The following is a 22,643-nucleotide window of genomic DNA, read 5'->3' as shown; positions in this document are numbered from 1 at the left end:
GGCCTGGGCCTGCAAGCCACTCAGCACAGGCCAAAAAAAAAAGAGAAATGTGACCCGAGTATGAGGGGTAGTATACAGTAGGCACTCAATAAATGACTCTACAATTCTAAGACCTTCTGAGACCCATTGGGAGAGGTTAGTTTAGTTTTGTTGTTGTTTGGCCACATCGCGCGGCTTGCAGGATCTTAGTTCAACCAGGGATTGAACCCAGGCCCTCAGCAGTGAAAGCACGGAGTCCTAACTACTGGACTGCCAGGGAATTCCCTAGTTTTCTAGTGGGAAAGAGCTTCCTCTCTTCTTGCCCCTCTCCCACTTCCCCTGCTCTCTGGCCTAGGGCAGGTGTTCTGATGTCTGCACTGAGGAAGCTATGGGCAGGACTGTCATCCCGTGAGGACAGGAACTGGGCCCTCTGTATTCACCACTGAGTTCTCAGCACTAAGCCTGCAAAAGACGCTCAAGAACTGCTGGTAGGGCTTCCCTGGTGGCACAGTGGTTGAGGGTCCGCCTGCCGATGCGGGGGACGCGGGTTCATGCCCCAGTCCGGGAAGATCCCACATGCTGCGGAGCGGCTGGGCCCGTGAGCCATGGCCGCTGAGCCTGCGTGTCCGGAGCCTGTGCTCCGCAACGGGAGAGGCCACAACAGTGAGAGGCCCGCGTACCGCAAAAAAAAAAAAAAAAGAACTGTTGGTAGCATGAATGAATGAACAGGTGTGAAGTACTCAGAACAGTGCCTGGCATTAATAGGTTAATAAACATTAGCTGTGTGCTCGCTTCGGCAGCACATATACTAAAATTGGAACGATACAGAGAAGATTAGCATGGCCCCTGCGCGAGGATGACACGCAAATTCGTGAAGCGTTCCATATTTTTAATATACATACTCTTTTAAAAGGATCATCATTGCTGCTATTCTTTGATAACTAGACTGTCTTGTTTCTACTGCTGGAAAACTGTATTATTTTAGTCTTCTTTTAGGATAAGGATATTATCTCAATGATCTATCTAATCTAAAATAAAATTATGTACATTTAAAAAAAAAACAAAAAACAAAACATTAGCTGTTACTTCACTGCCCATGGGAGGCTGGGCTGGGTGGCTCATGAGAGGCCCTTTGATGCAGAGCAGGTTCTGCCCCCACCTCCACTCTGTCCCTTCGTATGCCCGTGACTGTCTCTGGAGAGATGTCTGGTGAGTGGGAAGAGCAGTGGGTGTAGAGACAGGGCTCAGACCTTAGCTCTGCCACATCCTGTCTGAGTGACTTCAGGAGACTCAAGTGACCACGCTGAGCCTCCTCATATCAAGGTGGCCACACTCGGGCTGTGGGGAGAGGGCTGATGGCACCTGGAGGAGGGGTGATGGTGGATCTGTGTGTAGTCAGGGAGAGGCAGGGCTCTGATGACCCAGGCAGAACCTAGAGGCAGGCTGTACCAGGAACTGGCAGAACCACCTTCTGGTGAAGATGGGCCATGAGGCTCTCAGCAGAGGTCACAGGACCCCAAGGGCAGTCCCCCTGAAGGCAGGCGGGCTGCAGCAACACCAGGCCTAGATAGCGACTTGGAGCGGCAGAGGCCCCCATTGTACAGATGAGAACACTGAGGCCCAGAGGAGTCTTGCCCTGGGTCCCAAAGCACATTCACATCATAGAAGGAGACGTCAGATCCTCTGAGCCACCCAAGTGCTCTTTCACACAGTCTAACAATGAGTCAACAACATCTTACAACATTTCTCTTTTTAAAAATTATAGCTTTGTTTTAAAACATCTTAGAAATACCAAAGTGTATGTATTTAAAAGTAAAAGTTTCCCCCTTCCCGCTCCCTAGAGAGAAGTTCTCATAACCATTTGTTGTGTGTTTCCCAGGCTCTTGATTCTGCATTTACAATCACACACATTTCATATGTCTTTTTTTTTTTTTTGCTTTTGTTTTTTTGTTTTTTGTGGTACGCGGGCCTCTCACCGTTGTGGCCTCTCCCGTTGCGGAGCACAGGCTCCAGCTGCGGAGGCTCAGCGGCCATGGCTCACGGGCCCAGCCGCTCCGTGGCATGTGGGATCTTCCGGGACTGGGGCACGAACCCGTGTCCCCTGCATTGGCAGGCGAACTCTCAACCACCGTGCCACCAGGGAGGCCCTGCTTTTGTTTTTTTTACATAAATGGAATCATATTGTTCTGCAGCTTGTTTTTTTTTTTTTCACTTAACAGTGATAGCCTTGGCCATTTTCCAGCAGGATCCAGGCAGGGACAGGGAGAGGCAGATCTGGCTGTGGGAGCCCTGGAAAAGAGAGAGAGAGAGAGAATGTGTGCGTGTGTTGGGGGTAGAAAGAACTCCCCACAGGTCAATGCACAGTGGGTGGGAAACCAGGCAGAGAAGCCCCCATCATCAGCTCCCAGAGGACTGTGGTATCTGTCTTTAGACTAGAGCTCTATGGAGCCGAAACCACGCCAGCTTGCTCATTGCTGTATACCCTGACCTGGCACATAGTAGGTGCTCAAGAAATATTTGTTCGCTGAATTGAGTCCCTTTTAGGCCCATCTTCCCTGACCTTGCCAGAGACTACCTGGTCTCCATGACTGTACTCCTTTTAATCTCTTGCTGGGTGTTTATTTCAACTCATACTCAAATGGCATGGACACCAGATGGACCCTGGAGATGGGGACAGAGCTCAGAGAAAGAGAGAAGACCCTCTCCTTAGACGAGTCACTGCCCCTCTCTGCTGTCAGTTTGCTCACCTCTCTAATGAGGGGGTTGGACCAACAGATCTCCAGGGGTCCTTCCAGTTCTGCCATCTGCAGCTTCAATCCCACTACCTCATTTCACGGATGAGGGGCTGAGTCGAGTTCAATTTTGTCAGCTGCCTCAGAAATCCATTGGGAAAAGGGGGGCTTGAGTTTGGGGATGCAGCAAAGGCTGTAGTCATATCCTGAGCACCAACTGTGTACCAAGTACCGGGATGAGAGCTTTACATGCACTGTCCAAATCCTCAGGACGTTTTCCCAGTGAGGAAACAGCTGGCTCAGAAAGGGGGAGTAACTTGCCTGAGGTCCCACAGTGAGTCAGGGACTGAGCTGGGAATGGAACCCAGGTGTGCCTGACCCCCAATGGCGGGTTCTTCCCACCTCAGCATCTCTGTGAACTAAAGTCAGTAAAGGAGACCAGGCGCGACCAAACTATTCTCCAGAAACTTCAAGAGCCCCTTCCTCATCATTCCCCAGAGAGCCTGACTTCTGTATCTAAGTCCCCTGGCGATATGGCTGGAATTTTGGACAGGAAAGTAGTTGACTTGCAGAACTGGCTGGCAAGGGCTTGGACACAAGAGGCTTCTGATAGGTTCTGTGGCCCCAAGCCCAGCCCTCTGCCCGCCCTCTCCCCCAGCCGGCTTCCTGGGGGCCGGGGTGGGCCCATCTGCATTATTCATTTCTCACTCCCCACCCCCAACCCCCCACCTGGTGTTGGGCTCCTGGGGTTGGCGTCTAGACAGACAAGAGCATCCTACTGAGAGCAGAGGCAGCCCTGTCTCGGGGCTGAAAGTTCCCATGGCAACTGCATCCCCCTCAGCTGGCAGCTACCCAATAAATAAATAATCAGGCATGGGAGTGGGGAGCTAAGGGCAGGGGGAGGGGCAGCAGGGGAGCCTCGTGGAAGCTTCACTCCGGAAAGAGGGGTGGGTTAGGCTTGAAGTAGACTGGGGGCTGGTATTGCAGTTGGCCAGGTGAGAGAAGGTAGAGGGAGGAAGGTGGCCAGATGTGAGAGAGATTCAGAAGAGCAGAGAGCCAGTTGATGACAGACTGGGAACGCAGGTGAGCAGCAGGAAGACCAGAGCCTACAGCTTACCTTTCTAGGTCATGCAGCTGGACACATCATGGGGCCCACATCACTGCAAATGGACCAGGTTTGGATGTATTAAGTTCATGATGAACCATCCAATGGGTACTTGGTTATAAAGGGGCTGGAGGCTGAAGGAACTGAAGCTGGGGGGGACACGCCTTTGCTAGGACATGTGGAGTGTGAAGAGGGGCTAGGCTGTGGCCCTGAGGTGCTCTGATACTTAGGGGCCTGACTGCACAGGAGGATGGGCTGCACCGGAATCAGGCCAAGGAGGTGGAGAATGCGTGTGCCAGGCATGGCTCTCGCCGCTGGGAATGCAGCAGTGAACATCCCCACTCTCGTGGAGTTTGCCTTCTAATGCAGGAGACAGTAAATAAGGCGTGAATAGTAGGTTAGGCAATGATAAGTGCTGTGGAGAAAATAAAGCAAGGGGGGAGGCAGGGAGCTCTGCAGCGGAATATAATTTTAAATAATGCTGACTCTCCTCACGACCAGATGAAGGAAGTACTATGAATCATACCCATTTTGTTGGTGAGAAAACTGAGGCACAGAGAGGTTAAGTGACTTGTCCAGAGTTGTGGAAAAACCAGCGACGCCAGGATTCCAACCCAGCTCTGCTCCTAACCCCTGGACCAAATTGTAGCAAGTGGGTGGAGGGGTGAGTAGCAGGGAGGGCGTGGAGACCTTTAAACAGTTTTGGATGTGGGAGCATTGGGCTAGATAAGGCATTAGTTGGAGGGGGAAAAGGGGACTTTCTATTTATTTATTTTTTTTCAGTAGAAGAGGCTTAAGCATGTTTAGGAGCCAGTGGGAAGGACTCTGGGCAGGGAAGAGGTTGGGTTTACAAGAGAAGAGATCGTGGATGATGTGGGCTCCCGAGTAGGTAGAAGTTAGGGTTCAAAATGCAGGAGGAGGCATTGGCCTTTAGTGCGGGGAGGGACAGAGCCTCAAGTATAGGGGGTGGGGGGAGACCAGGTCTTTACCGGCGTGAGGGCGAAGGGGACCCAGGAGGGTTGAGGACAGCAAGAAGATCTGAAGTATTAGGAGGAGTGAGTTCCTCAGGGAAGCCTAGTTGGGTTGTGGGACAGCATCGGGGAGCTTCTTGGAGTCGATGATTCCAGATCTCCAGTGGCCCCAGTCAGCCCCGTGGAGTGACTTTCTCCAGAAGTGCTTGGCTGCTTTGTGAGAACTGAGAAAACTATTAATTGGGTTTAGCCAGGTGTGGGCTTTTCCTCACAGACGTGATGAAAAGGCAGAGGAGTATGGGTTACAGGCAAAGCTGATGGTGAAGTGAAGGGTCATGTGATCCCAGCAGGCTGATGGGCCCATCATCGTGAAGGGTGTTGGAAGAAGCTGGGGTGTCTGAGAGGGGCTCTCAAATTGGCGACTTTGGAGGCAGGGCAGTTATGGGTGATGACACATGCCAAGAAGTGGCCATGGACAAGGAAGAATGGAAGCAAAGGTCATGGGAGAGGACTTGAGAGGTTAGGGTGCTGGAGGGGGTGGCCCCCAGATGTCAGAGTTGACCAGGATGATGCAGAGGTCATGGGATCGTTTTCAAGGAAGGGACAAGACCCGGAGGCCAGTGGATGATGAGTCCAGCAGTGGATGAGGGTGGTATAGCCACTGGGTCGCACAGTTCTGCAGGCAGTTTGGAGACCCCAGAGGATACCAACCCCACCTTCGGGCCTGAGGAGCATGGGATGAGAGAAGAGAAACAGAGTCACTGAGAAGACTACAGGGAAAACAGCGTCCTTGGGTGCAATGTTTAAGGGGTGGAGGGACTCCTTAGGGAAGGCGCCGAGGCCGTAGAGACACTTGCTGGTATGGAAGGGGTCATGAAAGGGGGCCGGGGGCCAGGGGAGGGCTGGGTCAGAGGAAGCGGCACAGAGCGTTGTGGAGATCAAGGGCAGAGAGGACCAATGGGCAGGAAAGTGGGACTTACTCTGTGGGCATTGACAGATCCGGACAGGGCTGTGAGGCTGGGGGTACTGGATCTCATCTGTCTTTCTGGGACTACAGTCAGGGGACTCATCCCGCTTATCTGGGGTCCTTGTGACCGGGGGATTGGCTGGCCCAGAGGCCATAGGGATCACCCCAGGCTCTCTGGGCTGCATTGATGACAGAGTGATTCGACCAGATTTGTGCTTTAGAAAAAGCATTCGGTAGGTTGGTAGGCAGCCTCCTGCCAGGAGATCAGGCGGGAGGCTACAGCAGTCGCCCACAGAAGCTTCTGTGCTGGCCCACTTAGGAGAGAGACCCAAGAAGCCAGCCTCACCTGACTTGTAGGCTGACCAGGAAAAAATATCCCTGAAGTCAGGGAAAAAATATCCCTGAATTATTATTTTTTAAATAATTAATTAATTAATTTGGCTGTGTTGGGTCTTTGTTGCTGTGTGTGGGCTTTCTCTAGTTGCGGCGAGCAGGAGCTACTCTTTGTTGCAGTGCACGGGCTTCTCATTGTGGTGGCTTGTCTTGTTGGGGAGCACGGGCTCTAGGCGCGCAGGCTTCAGTAGTTGTGGCTCGTGGGCTCTAAAGCACAGGCTCTTTAGTTGTGGAGCACGGGCTTAGTTGCTCTGTGGCATGTGGAATCTTCCCGGACCAGGGCTCGAACCTGTGTCCCCTGCATTGGCCGGCGGATTCTTAACCACTGCACCACCAGGGAAGCCCCCCGAGGTCACTTTTTCCCTCTCAATGCACGTGTACTTGAACTTTTTTTTTTTTTTTTTTGCTGTACACGGGCCTCTCACTGCTGTGGCCTCTCCCGTTGCGGAGCACAGGCTCCGGACACACAGGCTCCGCGGCCATGGCTCGCGGGCCCAGCCGCTCCGCGGCATGTGGGATCTTCCGGGATCGGGGCACGAACCCGTGTCCCCTGCATTGGCAGGCGGACTCTCAACCACTGCGCCACCAGGGAAGCCCTGTACTTGAACTTTTTGCAAAGGAGTAGGTTGCTATTGTCTCCACACAAGTCCTCCCATCAAAGTAAAAAAGACACTCTAGGCACTTCCCTGATGGTCCAGTGGTTAAGACTCTGCACTTCCAGTGCAAGGGGCACAGGTTTGATCCCTGGTTGGGGAAGTAAGATCCCACATGCAGAGCAGTGCGGCCAAAAGGAAGAAGAAAAACAGAGACACTCCCAGGCCAGTTATGATTTACAACCACTGCAGCCCTGAGATTATTGTTTCTAAGCCATTGCAACCAGATGGGGAAGATATTCCTCCTATTTTTTTTTCTTATCTTTATTTGTTAATTACCTGCATGTCACTGCTGCAGAAGCAGGAGTTCTGGAATATTTGACTTGGTTTTTGAATAAAAGATAACAACTTTAGAATTGGGGTTATTTATAAGACACTGAATCTCATTTACATCGGTTTCTGCACTCACCATTGGAGGGAGAGGCATCGTTCAGGCCTGGGTTATCCCGCTGATCACAGTGGGGTTTTTTTTGTTTTTTTTGTTTTTCCGGTACGCGGGCCTCTCACTGTTGTGGCCTCTCCCGTTGCAGAGCACAGGCTCCAGACGCACAGGCTCAGCGGTCATGGCTCACGGGCCCAGCTGCTCCGCGGCATGTGGGATCTTCCCGGACCGGGGCATGAACCCGCGTCCCCTGCATCGGCAGGCGGACTCCCAACCACCGCGCCACCAGGGAAGCCCTTACAGTGGTTTTTAACTGTCCAATTTTCCATCCGTCTCCCCTCCTAGGCTCTGAGTTCCCAAAGGGCAGGGACTGCAACGTATTCATTTCAGCTTCCCAGCGCCAGCACAGGGCCTGACACAGACGAAACGTTCTGTGAATAAATAAATGATGTACCCTGGATGGATGAGGGCATGTCAGATGTCAGATGGAGGAGTAAATGGATGTGGATGGTGTTTTGATGAATGAGTGGGCAGTTGTTGGATGGGAGGCTGGAGGGAGGCTGGGAGGATGGCTCAGAGTAACAAGAACAGCCAGTGTTCCATATTCAGTGGAAAGAGAGATCCCTTTGGGCCAGTCAGGAGGTCTTCCTAGGAACGGAGAAAATTGTGCTATGTTTTGAAAACCAAGGAGGACTTGGATATAAGGAAAGGGAAATGACGGTGGATCCTCAACTGTTATTTCAGCTGCTTGGGGGCAGGAACTGGCTGGGAATAAAGAATTGAGCCAGATCCTAGCAGCCTTCAAAGCCCAGCTAAGAAGCTTTGACTGTTAGGTCTCCTACTAATTAACCACCATATATTAAGTCTAATTATTAGTTTATGTGATGTCTCCATATCCTCACAACAACTTCTCAGGGGAGGGATTATCTTCCCCATTTATAGTTAAAGAAATAGGCTCAGAGAGGGAAAGTAATTTGCCCTAAGTCACACAGCAGAACTGCAGTTTGAACTTGAGTTTTAGTGACTCCAGTGCTGCTCACTCTATCAATGAGGTCCCTGAGAACACAGGGATTTTAAGCTAGGGCCAGAGTGGGGGTAGGGGTGATGTCAGGTTTAGGTAGTTGTATCCAGGCAGGGTGTCTCCCCAACTACACTATGAGCCTGGGCAACTCTATCTCACCCTCCTTGCCAGGACCCTGTGCCAGCTGAGTCGAGAGTATCCAGCTGGACCCCAAGCCACCAGGACTCCCTAAGGCCTAGCAGAGTCAGGGTAGGAAGGAGAAGAGAAGTGGGGCAGGAGCTTTTGGGAGGGGAAGCAGCCTGGGGAGTTTCTCCCCCAAGGTTGGCAGGCCACTGGATTCAAAACCAGAAGGGCCCTTAGAGGTCATTTAGTCTGGCAGCCTCTATGTGAGAGGATCTCAAGACCCACAGAGAAGGTAGCCTGCCCAAGTAAGCCAGGAATCAGTGTCAGACTCTCAACCAGAAACCACGTCTTAACTCCCGAGCCAGTGCCAACTGGGAAAGGTGGTGTGTTGGTGCCAAGGTGGGACAGGAGGCAGACAAAGGCAGAATGGCTGTCTGGCTCTGCCGCCTACCTGCTGTGTGACCTTGGGCAAGTCACTTCCCCTCTCTGAACCTCATGGTTTCTTTCTTCTGAGTTAATGATCTCAGCAGTGCCTTTCTGCCAAGAAGTATCCAGTGAGAGATGAACTTGGAAGGCTCTTTACAATCTGCAGAGCTCTGGGAGGGGAGTCACCAGCAAGAGGCAGGCTGGTGCCAGGTGGGTGGGTGCCAGGGTTGGGCCTGCAGCTTCCTGGGTTTCTGCCCAAGCTTTGCCATCTGTGTGGTACCATTAGCTCCATCTCCTCTTGCCTCCCTGCCAGGAAAAAGACTTCTGGGATCTTCTTACTTTATCAGGATCTTCTTTCTTCCTCCCTAGGCAGACCCTCTTCTCTCTCCTTCTATGTAGTCAGGACTCTTGGGTGCAAGTGACAGAATCAGAAGTACAAGGAGGGAGAATTTGTTTAGGCATGGCTAGATCCTCAGACCTAAAACGATGTCTCCCAGACACTCCCCTTGCTTGTTCACTCTTCCTCCCTCACTCTCTTTCCTTTAGCTTTGGCTTCCTCCTCAAGCAGGCTGTCCCCCAAGTGGTGGCAAAGACAGCCACCAACAGTTCTCAGCTGACACTACGCCCATCCAGGTATCTTGGCAGGTGGCATCTCTGTCCTGATGCCCCAGCAAGTATCCAGGATAACTCTCAGAGTGCAGGCTGAGTGCCCATCCCTGGACAGATCACTGTGTATTGCCTATTTGCTTAGACTTGGGTCAGTAGCCCACTGTAGAAATTAGAAGTGGGGAGACTTCCCTCGTGGCGCAGTGGTTAAGAATCCACCTGCCAATGCAGGGGACATGGGTTCAAGCCCTGGTCCGGGAAGATCCCACATGCTGCGGAGTAACTAAGCCCGTGCGCCACAACTACCGAGCCTGCGCTCTAGAGCCCATGAGCCACAACAACTGAGCCTGCGTGCCACAACTACTGAAGCTCACGTGCCTAGAGCCTGTGCCCTGCAACAAGCGAAACCACTGCAATGAGAAGCCCGCGCACCGCAACGAAGAATAGCCCCCACTTGCCGCAACTAGAGAAAGTCTGCACGCCGGAACGAAGACCCAACACAGCCAAAAATAAAAAAATAAAATAAATTTATTTAAAAAAAAAAGAAATTAGAAGTGGGCTCAGCCCCACCCAAGCCACATGGACTGGGGGTCTGGGAGGCAGTTTCCAAAAGAAAGAGATAAGTTCTGTTAACAGAAGAAGGAATATGGGACAGTCAATAACAACTGTTATCCTTGGTACCTTTGTTCCTAAATGTATCAGCTGAAAGGTTGAACCATGGGCTTCTGGAAAGGGAGTGTTGATTGAGTCCTGTATCAGTTACCTTTTGCTGTGTAACAAATCCCTCCAAAATGTAGTGGTTTAAAACAGCCATTTTAGGGAATTCCCCGGTGGTCCAGTGGTTAGGACTCGGCACTTTCACTGCCATGGGCCTGGGTTCGATCCCTGGTCAGGGAACTAAGATCCTGAAAGCCGCGTGGTGCAGCCAAAAATTGAAGAAAAATAATAATAATAAATAAAACAACCATTTTATTTAGCTCATGATTCTGTGGGTCAGCTGGGAGAATTTTTGGTCTGGCGGCCTGTCTTTGGTCAGTTGGTGGGTTGGCTAGCATCTGAATGATCTAGGATGGCCTCACTCGTGTGTGTTGATGGTTGACTGGCTATTAGCTGGGGTGCCTTGGTTCTTTCCCTGTGGACTCTCTTCCTCCAGCAGGTCGGCTTGAGCTCTTTCACAAGGTGTTCTCTGTGTTACAAGTGTAACAAGTGGGCAAGCTCCAATGCACTGGCGTTTTTCAAGCCTTCACTTGCTTCCTCTTTGCTAAAGTCCCCTTGGACAAAGCAAGTCACATGACCAAGCACAAAATTAGTGTGCGAGGGCACTGCTAAAGAGCATGGAAATAGGAAGAGAAAGAATTTTAGGCCAATTGTGCAACCTACTACAGTGCCCTCAGGGACAGGGAGTGAAAAAAAATCTTTTCTCTGTAGCCCATGGATCCCATGGGCCAGAGCAACCTCCAGATAGGGGTCCTTGGAAGAAGATGACTGAGCCCCCAGGCTTCCCTGGGGTCTCCAGGGCCCTGGCTCAGCCCTAGGCCAGAGCTAGGGGGAGGCAATCTGGATCCTGACTACACCGGCAGAGACCCGCCCCCCAGGGAAAGTATAGGTGCCAATGGGGAGGCTTCTTGGCAGGGAGGAAGGCGTTCTGAACGCTGGCTCCCATCTCCCTTTAGCCCACCCCAAAGTGATGCACAGGGCTGTGTCCCGCTCATCCTCACGGACCTGTCCTCACCTCCCAGCATCCCTTTGGTACTGCGGGGCTGGGATGGCTCTGAGACTTGTGTATAATCAGGTCATGGTTCCTCATCACCATGGTAACTGGTGTCACCTGCTCCACAGGGTTGAAAAGGAGTACCTGTCCTCCTTTTTTAGGTGGTGACTGTGGCCTCAGCCTGCTCTTTCCCACAGGTGGCTGCGTTGGAGCGGCAGATCTTTGACTTCCTGGGCTACCAGTGGGCTCCTATCCTAGCCAACTTCCTGCACATCATGGCAGTTATCCTGGGCATCTTTGGTACCGTGCAGTACCGCTCCCGGTACCTCATTCTGGTATGGCTCACTTGGCCTCTCCACAAGCCAACCCCCTCTTCTCATCCCCATCCGTTCCCACCTCGTCCTCCAGCCAAAGCTGCCCTCCACCCTGGGCACCTAGACCCCAGCCTCTGTCTTGGCTCCAGCCCAGCTGGTGATGTGGATGTTCAAATCCCAATGCTTCTTTGCTCAGTGGAGACAAAATTAGTATTTTTCCTAAAGAATTTTCTACAGAAAATTCAAAATATTAACAAGGTATATCATTTAGTGAGTGCCTACCATATGCCAGGCACGTGCTAAGAGTTTCACCTGCTTTATCTTTACGACAGCCCTGCGAAGTATATCTTATCTCCATTTTCCAGATGAGGAAATGAGGCTCAGAAAGGTGACAAGCCTTCCTAAAGTCACACAGCTAATAAGTGGCAGGGTTAGAGCATCCTGTCCAGAGCGAAGGCTCCTGCCGCATCACCACGCTGCCCAGTAAGCCCGTGCGAGGGATGGACTTTGTTTTGTTTGGTTTCTCAAGTTGCTTCAGGAAGGCTTGGCTTCTGTCCCTTGATGTTCATCAAAAATGTGGTCTAGTGTGGCTAGTGTGGCCTTGAGGCCAGTGCCTCCTGTGCCCCGATCCCAGGAGTGCATTATGTCCCTGGCTCCCTCCTCCTACTTCCTCTTTCCAAACTCTGGTCCTTGATTATCAAACTCCTGTTTTCAACTAGTCTCATCCTTGTCCCTTGCTCTTCCTCAGTGACTCATTTATACACCTCTCTTGAGGGAAAAGGCTTTACTACAGAAATGCTTGACACCCAAAGTAACAATGCCATGTAATGTCATGCCCCCCCCCACCCAGAGCCCACTCGCGCTCATTCTAGGGCTTCTCCACACCTCCCACAGGCTCAGTTCCAGAAGCCAGGTGAACAGGGCCCTTCCAAAGCTCTCCCTCACCTGAGATAAGAAGACCCTTCTCTCCGGTTCTCAGGAAAGCCCCCAGCACCACTGTAAATGGCACTGTCTGCCAGACGGCTGCCACTGGCTTAGGCATAGGATTTGGGTGGAAATACCCAGCTCCTCTCTAGTTCTTTGCCATGGGTAGGATGCCATCCGGTGTCTGTGGTTCTCTGCAGAGTGGATAGGATTAGCTACCGGAGGACTTAGGTTTGCATGCCAGCCCTACCTCTTCCTAGCTGTGTGATCTTGGAAAATGTAAACCTCTCTGAGCCTTAACTTAGTTACCTTTAAAGAGAAAGACAGCGCCTTCCCTGCAGGGCTCTGGTAAGGACTGGATGGATGGAAAATGATCTGTAAACTATATTGCTCTCTGAGTGAGGCATTGTCATAGTTTCCCCTGCAAAGGTCTCCTCAGTCCATTGACCCGCCCTGTCCCCACTCCTCCAGGCCCCACCCTGATCCCACCTCTGCTTTCCCCAGTATGCAGCCTGGCTGGTGCTTTGGGTTGGCTGGAATGCGTTTATCATCTGCTTCTACTTGGAGGTTGGACAACTGTCCCAGGTAAGCCTCAGGCCTGGCAGTACCAGAGGGCAGAGCCTGACCTTTCCCCTCCCCTGCCCCAAGGGCTCCTGTGGTGTGGGTCTCAGGGGCATCATCTCTTGAAGAGACCGCCCTCTTACACATTCGAGTCATCTGTGCTCCCCATCCCCCATCCCTACGTTTTCATTTCTGTCATCCTCCGTACTTCTTATAAACACATGATGGGGAATTCCCTCGCAGTCCAGAGGGTGGCTTACCCTCTCTGAGCTTCAGTTTCCTCATCTAGTAAGTATAGTTAATAGAAACCCCAATTTCATGTGGTTGCTGAGGGGATCGAACATCTCAGTGCTTGGCACCAAGTCAGCATGCGGTGAATATTTGTTAATGGACTGCCTGAGTGAATGGACTGAGGAAAACATAGATGCACACGTGGGTAAGAACTTCTGATGTAGGCCAGCCCCTTCTCCATTTCAAAAGGGGAGACCAAGGTCTAAAGAGGAGAGGTTTGCCCAGGGTCACACACAGGGAGCAGTGGAGAGGCTGAATGGGCTGTGAAGGGGTCTGTATTGAGGATTTCACCAACAGCTGGATAATTGGACCCGGTCCCCATTAATGTCCCTTCCAGCCCTGAAATTCTGAGACTCCTGTGGGTTTGAACCAGCCCCTTCCACCTCTGATAGAGGAGTGAGGCCTGCATGGTCATCAAGCGCCACCTACTGGCCAAATGTAGACTTGCAGATACAGACTTCCTTCATACCTTTCACAAATCAAGCCAGGAAAGGAAGCTGTTACAACAACCCAGGTGTGAAGCAGACCTTATATAAAGTCTTCTGGAGGGAATTCCCTGGCGGTCCAGTGCTTAGGACTTGGCACTTTCACTGCCGGCGCCTGGGTTCGATCCCTGGTCAGGGAACTAGGATCCCACAAGAAGTGCGGTGCTGCCAAAAAAAAAAAAGAGAGAGAGAAGTCTCCTGGAGCCTGGGGAGGATTTCCTCCCCTCCCAACCCCCCACCGCCTCCGGCCCAAGCTCAGTATCCTAGGCCCCTCCGCCCCTAGGACCGGGACTTCATCATGACCTTCAACACATCCCTGCACCGCTCCTGGTGGATGGAGAACGGGCCAGGCTGCCTGGTGACACCTGTCCTGAACTCCCGCCTGGCCCTGGAGGACCACCATGTCATCTCGGTCACCGGCTGCCTGCTTGACTATCCCTACATTGAAGCACTCAGCAGTGCCCTGCAGATCTTCCTGGCTGTGAGTTCTCCTGTCCCCCTGCCTGTCCCAGCCCTGCCCTAGGCACTTTACACACACAGTTACATAATCCTGTTTCCTCTTAACAAGCCAGTAAGGTATTGCCCAGATACAACTGGGGAAACTGAGGCTCAAAGAGGTAAAATAATTACTTGTCCAAAATCACACTCCCAGAACGGAGAATAGAACCAGGTATATTAAGTTTAAGGCGCAGTCATTTGACTTGGAGTTGTTATCGGTTTGCCTTCCTCTTAGCACACACGCCCCCCACCCCGCGGGGGTGGGCAGGGCCAGGCAGGGGGTGAAGGAAGAGCTTCCCTCTCCTCCCTCCCTCCCTCTCTGACGCGCTGTGTCCTCCCCCAGCTGTTTGGCTTCGTGTTCGCCTGCTACGTGAGCAAAGTATTCCTGGAGGAGGAGGACAGCTGTGAGTGCGGAGCCCCTAGGGACCTGGGGAAACCTGGCCGCGGGCCACCCCACGCAGTCAGCACCCTGGACAGGGGCCAGAGCAGGAGGGAGCCCTGGGTTATTTAAGGCAGCGGTCCCCAACCTTTTTGGCACCAGGGACCGGTTTCATGGAAGACAATTTTTCCATGGACGGTGGGTGGGGGGGTGCTTTTGGGACGATTCAAGTGCATTGATTGATTATGGCCTCTGTGCAGTCAAACCTCTCTGCTAATGATAATCTGTATTTGCAGCCGCTCCCCATCACTAGCATCACGGCCTCAGCTCCCCCTCAGATCATCAGGCATTAGATTCTCATAAGAAGCGTGCAACCTAGATCCCTTGCGTGCGCAGTTCACAGTAGGGTTATTGCTCCTACGAGAATCTAATGCCACCGCCGATCTGACAGGAGGCGGAGCTCAGGCGGTAATGTGAGCAATGGGGAGCGGCTGTAAATACAGATGAAGCTTCGCTCGCTTGCCTGCCGCTCACCTGCTGTGCGGCCCAGTTCCTAACACCAGTACCGGTCTGTGGCCTGGGGGTTGGGGACCCCTGATTTAAGGGGCCCCTCTGGGGGCTGGGGAAGAAGAGGCAGCGGGGTGAGTGGGGATCTGCATAGCCAGCCCATTCTGGGCCTCAGCCCAGGCTCCAGCACTGCCCCCCTACCTGCCCCTCTTAGGCCCCTTCCTGTCGCTCTGAGGGGCTCCACAGCCCCACTCCTGTCAAGCACCGCCCATTCCCAGTTGGTCCCACTCCCACCCCCAACAGGTCTTGCCTCCCCTCAACCTTCTCCCTTAAAGGGCCACCCTCCCCGTCCACCCTCCAGCTCTCTATCCTCTTGGGCCTTGGCCCATCCATCAGGACACTAGAGCAAAGCCCAACCCCCTAAGGCCCTGGCCTTAGATTCCTCCCTTTCAGGACCCAGCCTCCCATAACTTGCCCCCTTCACAGGCCCATCTCTAACCACGTGGCATCTGCCCTTCCGCAGTTGATTTCATCGGTGGTTTTGACTCCTATGGATACCAGGCGCCCCAGAAGACGTCGCATTTACAACTGCAGCCTCTGTACACGTGGGTCATGGCGCGGAGCAGGGTGGGGTGGAGGGACCCGGGCGCGGGCGTTAGTGTAGGAGAAAGAAGGGGAGGGAGGAGCGGAGAGGGCAGCCGGATCTCTCCGCCTCTCTACTTAGGGGTCCACTTCCCTAACCTGCCTTTGTTTCCTGCAGGGCGGGGTAGTAGCTTCTGCCCTACGACCACCCCCGCGGCTAGACTGACCGCCGCTGCCGCGAGCTCCGGCCAAGATGGCAGGCGTGCCCCCTGGCGGCTCGCTGACCGGACTGCAGCCTGGGTCGGCTTGATATGGGTCCGAAGCGGACTTGGACTTGGCGCTTAGCAGCCTGGACTTAAAGGGTGGGGCGGGGGTGGGGCGGGGGAGGGGGTTCGCGGGGTTTGTATTTTTTTATCTCCACCTTGGCGTGTGCTGGAGCCTCCCGCCCTTCTCCAGCCTCTTCCTTTCACCTTTCTTCACCCAGTATCCTCTCCCCTGTCCAGAGAGAAAGACAGGACAGACAGACTCACCCCCATTTCACCACAGTCATTCACCAGCCCTGGGGAAAGTTACCCTGAACTAGAAGCAGGAGTTCTGGGTTCTAATCGCAGCTCCATCACTAACTCTCTATGTGACATCTGGCAAAGCCCTTGCCCCCTCTGGGCCTCAGTTTCCCACCTCAAATAATTAAAATAATCCCTTCGTAAATGGAGCTCTTTCTAGCCTTTTCATTTGACTCTCAAGTCCCTGGACTATACTGGGATTTTACATAATCCCCATTTTGCAGATATGGAAACTGAGGCCCAGAGGTGTAAAGCAATTTGCTTGAGGCCACACAGCTGGGCTTTTGGTGGCGGCAGGCTTTGAATATGATCTGTAGTTTCAGACTCCAAAACCCATTTCCAAGCCCCCTTCCAGCTTGGACACTCTAGAACCCATGTGATACACACCACACTCACATACCACCACCACCACTTGCTTATTCCTCTCTTGAAGCAATACATTCGTTCTCTTGTTGGGGACAGGATGGATGGATCCCAGAGCCCTGAATTCAGCCTGACCCACAGGGAAGCCTTCTTAGACTCGGCCTCTGTCCACCCTTGGCAAAGCTTTCAAGCTCTCTCTAGCAAAGGGGGGACACGACTCAGTCACCCCACCCCCTTCCACGTCCCTGAGCCTGCTGCACCCATTATCCCCCACCCCTTCAGCAACTCTGCCAACCCCTGGTGGCAGATGGATGCCAACTCCATCCACCTCACCAGCTGGAAGACCTGTGTTCCAGAGTGGAAAAGGGCTCATCTGTGCTGCCTGGTCAACAGTGTTCAAAGATCACCAGTGTTCATGATCATGCTGGTGTCCAGAAGCAACCTCTAACAAATCCAGAAGTTGTTCTGAAGAGGCAGAATGGGGGTGTGGGTCATAGTGGGGGGTCTGGAGGGCCAGCACCCTTCCTTAAGAGCAAGTAGAGATGAGGGCTCATTCTCCTCACCTCCCTCCACAGACCCCTCTGAGGACCCTGCATCCTGTGTGCTGGCTGGTGAATCTGAGGGCAGGAGGATCAGGCCTCAGCTTCCAGTTTGTGAAATAGGAGTGGTCCTGGCTTAGGAAGGAGGGTGGGAGGCACGGGGGAACCAGATGGAAATACAGACGGTTGCACACCTGAGCCCATCCATGGTGACAATTCCTTGTTCCCCACCCTCTGATCTAGCATTCCCTCCCATCTAAGGCCAAAATATCCTGAACTTGGACCCCACCCCACCATCCCATCTGCAGGTCTGTGCCAAAGAGCCAAACCCAGGAGTCCCTCTGGTCACTACAGGGCCCAAGGGCCCAAATGGTGAGCCTGGTTAGCTGTGGGTACAGCTCAGGAGGGCAACAGTTCCTTTCAGGCCTGGCTGCTGCCCTGCTCCTGGACCAAGTCCTGCCTCCAGCCCTCTCTTCTCAGAGCCACCCCCAGCCAGCTGTCATCTCACCCCCGACCCCCAACCCCCTTTCTACTCAACAACTTGAGCCACTGGTGCTTTGAAGCCTTTTGTTTTTGGAAGATGGTTTTTTCAAGGAGACTGAGTTTTCTTCTCACTGGGACCTTGCAAGGCAGGGAGTGTTGCCCTGGTTTCTGTGCAGGTGGGTTGATTAAAGATGGTGTTTTCCGACTTCCCTGGTGGTGCAGTGGTTAAGAACCCGCCTGCCAATGGTCCGGGAAGATCCCATGTGCCACGAGCCCTGGTCTGGGAAGATCCCACGTGCCATGGAGCAACTAAGCCCGTGTGCCACAACTACTGAGCCTGCACTCTAGAGCCCGTGAGCCACAGCTCTGGAGCCCGCGTGCCACAACTACTGCAGCCCTCGTGCCTAGAGCCTGTGCTCTGCAACAAAGAGAAGCTACCACAATGAGAAGCCCATGCACCGCAACAAAGAGTAGCCCTCGCTTGCCGCAACTAGAGAAAGCCCGCGCGCAGCAACGAAGACCCAACACAGCCAAAAAATAAATAAATAAATAAATAAAATTTTAAAAGATGGTGTTTTCTTCTCTGTCTTCCTGTCCTCCTGCCCTGTGAGTCGGCAGGGTCTTCTGAGGGAGAAGTCTTTGCATGGAGGGTGGGCAGAGGTTGGGAATCTATGTCATTGTCATTATCAGACATTGCTGGGGCACTGGCCTGTCCCTCTGGCTGGCTGTGTAGCTTTGGGCAAGTCACACTCCCTCTCTTTCCTCATCCATAAAATGCAGAGAAGGGATTAAATCAGTGGGTTCCCAAACCTGGCTTTGCAATCCCTTGGAGAGGTTTCTATTTTTCTGGTTAAGTGCATTGTAAGGTTATGCTTTCAAATATCCTTTACATCCTGGCTCTGTCCTCTCCCTAAAATTTCAGTTCCTGACTTGGAATAAGCTGGCAGACAGTGCTTTAGACACAGATTCCTGCCTCCCAACTGGCACATCCTGGCTCCTTTTCTGACCATACAAGAAGAATCAGTATTTTGAATTTAAAAATTTTACTTTTGTGTGTGAATAGGTAATAAGTATATGTGGTACAGGATTCAGAAAGTTCCAGGGGGCTATGTACTCTTAACTTATTTTTCATATCTTTCCGAAGATAGTCAAATTTTAAATTATATAAATTTTTTTTCCTTTTTCACACAAATGGTAACATATTTTACTCACTCTTCAACTCCCTGCTTCTTTCACCTAACTCTGAGTCTTGGAAATCTTCTCTCAATAACACATGTGGAGTTACCTCCCATTCTTCCACAATGATTTGGTAGAATTGAGATTTTTAAGATCCCCAGGTGACCTTGATGCAGTTAGGGGCCAAGAACCAGAGGTTCTACATAAGGATGCCCAGGTCCACTATTCAAACCTCTGTGGACCATTCCTGGTCGTGGAGTCAGAGGAAAATAAGGAGTTTATGGTCTAGTGGGGAGCCCACGGGGTGAGCAGGCAGAAGTTGATGCTGATAGCAGATGGTCAATGCTGAGGACAGTTTAGCGTGAAAGGTGGTTGTTAATAGGAGCTCGGGAGAGAGGTGATCTGAACATCCTGGATGGACCAACAGCATGAGCAGAGGTGTGGAGGGAGGAAAACCCGTAGTGTCTGGGGCCAGAGACGAACTAGCTGGAGGGAGCCTCAGTGGGGAATGTATTAGTTTTCTATCGCTGTCATAAGTTATCACAACTTTAGTCTCTTAAAGCAGTATACATTTGTTATCTTATAGTTCAGTAGAAGTCCAACATGGGTCTCACTGGGGTAAAGTCAAGATGTCTGGAGGGTTGCATTTCTTTCTGGAGTCTCTAGGGTAGAATCCATTTCCTTCTAGAAGCACATAGCTTCTAGAGGCTATGTGCATTTCTTGGCTCGTGGCCCCCTTCCTCCATCTTCAAAGTCAGCAACATCACAGCCCTCTGACCTTTCTGTTTTTTCTCTGGCCGTGCAGCATGTGGGATCCTAGTTCCCTGACCAGGGATCGAACCCGCGCCCCCTTGCAGTGGAAGCGTGGAGTCTTAACCACTGGACCACCAAGGAAGTCCCCCCCAAGCCATTCTTTGAAGCACTAGAATACAAATTCCCCAAGGTGCATTTGACAAGCATGAGCCTCCTGGGATTTGTAGACAGACTAGTGTTTGCTTGAATGCATTGGAATTGGGTCTTGCTGTTTCTAAACAGACTAGGCATGAGGGAGGGCCTGACACCAAGACCTTATTGCCTTATAAGATTCAGTACTCCACAGGCATGGCCCTGGACAGGGTTTCTCAAACTTGCAGAGCATAAGCATCCCTTAAAAATCCAAATTCCTGAGTCTGATCTGAGCCACACTGAACCCAACATCTGGGCAGTGGAAGGAACTTGTGTTTTTCACTAGTGCCCCAAGTGATCCGGGTTTGGGAAATCCTAGACCCAGGTAAAGAGGCATTCAAACATTTTTGAAACTTCCCCTCCTCCAGTGTCATGGAAGGCCTACCAAATTATGCCTGCCAGCTCCTTCATATCAGAACTCCACTCTAAGACTCTCTCCCCCAAGTTTAATTGCATTTGTTAATAATTGTTACAGTCTTAAATTTTTAAAAAATGGGTTAATAATTTCAAAGTCTAGGATCAACTCTTGAACTTAAACATTGACAACTTGACCACTCGGTTAGTTTAAGCAAAGGCAGGTCTGAGTTTGCCTGCCACCACCTGTGCTGGGGACCACACCCCACCCTGAGCCTTGCTTTCAGGGATTCAGCGATTCAACCAGACTGATCAGGCCCAGGCCGACTGGGGCTGCAGAGAGAGCCCTGTGCTGGGCATCCAATACTGAAATACTCCAAAACTGAAGTTTGAGTTCTTCCTCTGCCCCTTTCTCATCCTGGGACCGGGGCCACTCCTCCCACCTCCGGTCTTGGTGACTTCATCAGTGAAATGAGAGGGCCGGACTTTGCAGAATATTCCTGGGCTTCTTTACTGCTGAACTGGAACAGGGCTTCTCCATCCTAACTGTACTTGGGATGTCTTATTAAAATACAGATTTCTGGGCTCCACTCATGTACCAGATTCTAATTCATTGGACCCAAAGCATCTGAATTCATCCTTCAAATATTTACTAAGAACTTACTATGTGCCAGGCACTGAGGTTACAGCAGTGAACAAAACAGAATGTAATCCCTGCTCTCATAGGGGATATCTATGGAAGGAGACATACATAAGTAAACCAGTAAAAATACATGGTGTGTCAGATAAGTGTCATGGAGCAAAACAGGGCAGGGGAGGGAACACAGGATAGGGATTGATTCTGGTTTTACATTGGACGTCAAGTTAGTCAGGAAGGTCTCACTGAGAAAAAGTTTTGATAAAATACCTGAAGAAGAAGACGAAGGGAACAGCAAGTGCAAAGGTTCTGAGTCAGAGCCTGAATACTGGAGGGAAGCAAGGAGGCCAGGGTGGTTCAAAGCAAGGAAACGAGAGAGTGGTAGGAGATGAAGTCAGAGAGATAAAGGGGTGGGGGGAGTGTCAGATGCTGTATTGGCTTGAAGAACACCATAAGGGCTTCCGTTTTTAATCTGAGATGGGAATACACAGAGCTGGGAAGAATCCCTTTGGATACTGTGTGGAGAACACACTGTAAGGGGTCAAGGGCTGAAACACAGAGACCAGGTCAGATACTATCAAGATAATCCAGGTGTGGGATGGTGGTGCTCGGTCAGAGTGGCTGCAGTGGAGGAGGTGAGACACGGCTGGATTCGAATATATTTTGAGTGTAGGACTAAGAAGATTTGCTGGGGGTTGGCTGTGGGATGTGAATGAAAGAGCAGAGTCACACAGGACCCCAAGGTTTTCAGCCTGAGTGAGCAGAAGGATGGAGTTGCCCTTGCGATGGGATGACATCAGGAGGAGAAAGTGTGGGGACAGACTCCCGTGTTCTGGTTTTGGACACCTAAAGTTTGAGATGCCTGTTAGGCATTCAAGTGGAGATGTCAAGGAGGCAGCTGGATATAAAAGAGGAGAGTGCTGGGCTGAAGATAGGAAGTTTGGAATCATTGATGTTGAGATGGTGTTTCAAGTCAACAATAGATAAAATCACCAAGAGAGTGAATGTAGACAGGGAAGAGGGTTGAAGACAGTCCCCGGGCACTTGTACATTTGGAGCTGGAGAACATTATGAGGAACAAGCAGAGAAGGCTGAGGTAGGCAAACCAGGGAGCTGATGCGAACTAGCTTTTTTTTTTTTTTGCGGTACGCGGGCCTCTCACTGTTGTGGCCTCTCCCGTTGTGGAGCGCAGGCTCCGGAAGCGCAGGCTCAGCGGCCATGGCTCACGGGCCCAGCCGCTCCACGGCATGTGGGATCTTCCCGGACCGGGGCACGAACCCGTGTCCCTTGCATCGGCAGGCAGACTCAACCACTGCACCACCAGGGAAGCCCCGAACTAGCATTTTGAGTTCACTCAGTTTACTGATTTCACTCTCTATCAAGAAATATTTACTGAGCACCTCTTATATTCCAGGCACTGTTCCAGACACCGAGGCTACAGCAATGAACAACGCAGACAACGCTTTAGCTTTCTCTCTTACAATTTAGCTTCTAGGCAGAATTGACATATATTATCTTGTTTAGTCTTCCTAACAATCCTAAGAAGTCCCATTACCACCATCTTATAGATGGAGTCACTAAAGCTGGGAGAGATTAAGTCACCTATTCTAAGTTACCCAGCTAGTAAGTGGCAGAATCAGCATTTAAATCCAGCCACTCTGACCCCTGACTCGTTATCTAACCACTGAACACATACTGCCTCATGGGGAATTCCAGTGCCCAGGCAGGGCTGAGAACCACCGCTCTAGGATACTCTTAGCTTTCTACTGCTGTATAGCAAATTACCGCAGAACTTAGCAGCTTAAGTCAACAAACACTGTCTTAAAGTTTATGGGTCAGAAATTCGGGAGCAGCTTAGCTGGGTGGTGCTGACCAGGGTCTCTCATGAACTTGCAGCTTAGAGTTAGGTCAGGGCTGCAGATGTGTGAAGGCTTGGCTGGGCTGGAGGGTCCACCTCCAAGATTGCATAATCA

At 51.7% G+C, this 22,643-nt stretch overlaps 1 protein-coding gene across 2 annotated transcripts in view; it reads left to right on the top strand.

Moving 5' to 3' along the window:
• Positions 1-18,125, top strand: part of NKAIN1 (sodium/potassium transporting ATPase interacting 1) — a 45,589-nt gene extending 27,464 nt beyond the window's left edge. The window contains exons 2-7 of one of the 2 annotated variants that reach the window (XM_082616143.1): positions 11,231-11,404; positions 12,812-12,892; positions 13,928-14,125; positions 14,486-14,546; positions 15,552-15,633; positions 15,789-18,125. In XM_082616143.1, the coding sequence (XP_082472269.1) occupies positions 11,231-11,404; positions 12,812-12,892; positions 13,928-14,125; positions 14,486-14,546; positions 15,552-15,633; positions 15,789-15,798 (606 nt within the window). In that variant the 3' untranslated portion in view covers positions 15,799-18,125. The remainder of the gene's footprint in view (positions 1-11,230; positions 11,405-12,811; positions 12,893-13,927; positions 14,126-14,485; positions 14,547-15,551; positions 15,634-15,788) is intronic. The other variant, XM_082616144.1, reaches the window with a different exon arrangement.
• The last annotated feature ends 4,518 nt before the right edge of the window (positions 18,126-22,643 follow it).

The sequence above is a fragment of the Mesoplodon mirus genome (genome assembly GCF_964341445.2).
Source record: "Mesoplodon mirus genome assembly, chromosome: 3".
In the NCBI taxonomy this organism is placed as follows: Eukaryota; Metazoa; Chordata; class Mammalia; order Artiodactyla; family Ziphiidae; genus Mesoplodon; species Mesoplodon mirus.
The sequence above is the reverse complement of the archived record's forward strand: the minus strand, read 5'-3'. Positions and strand labels throughout refer to the sequence as shown.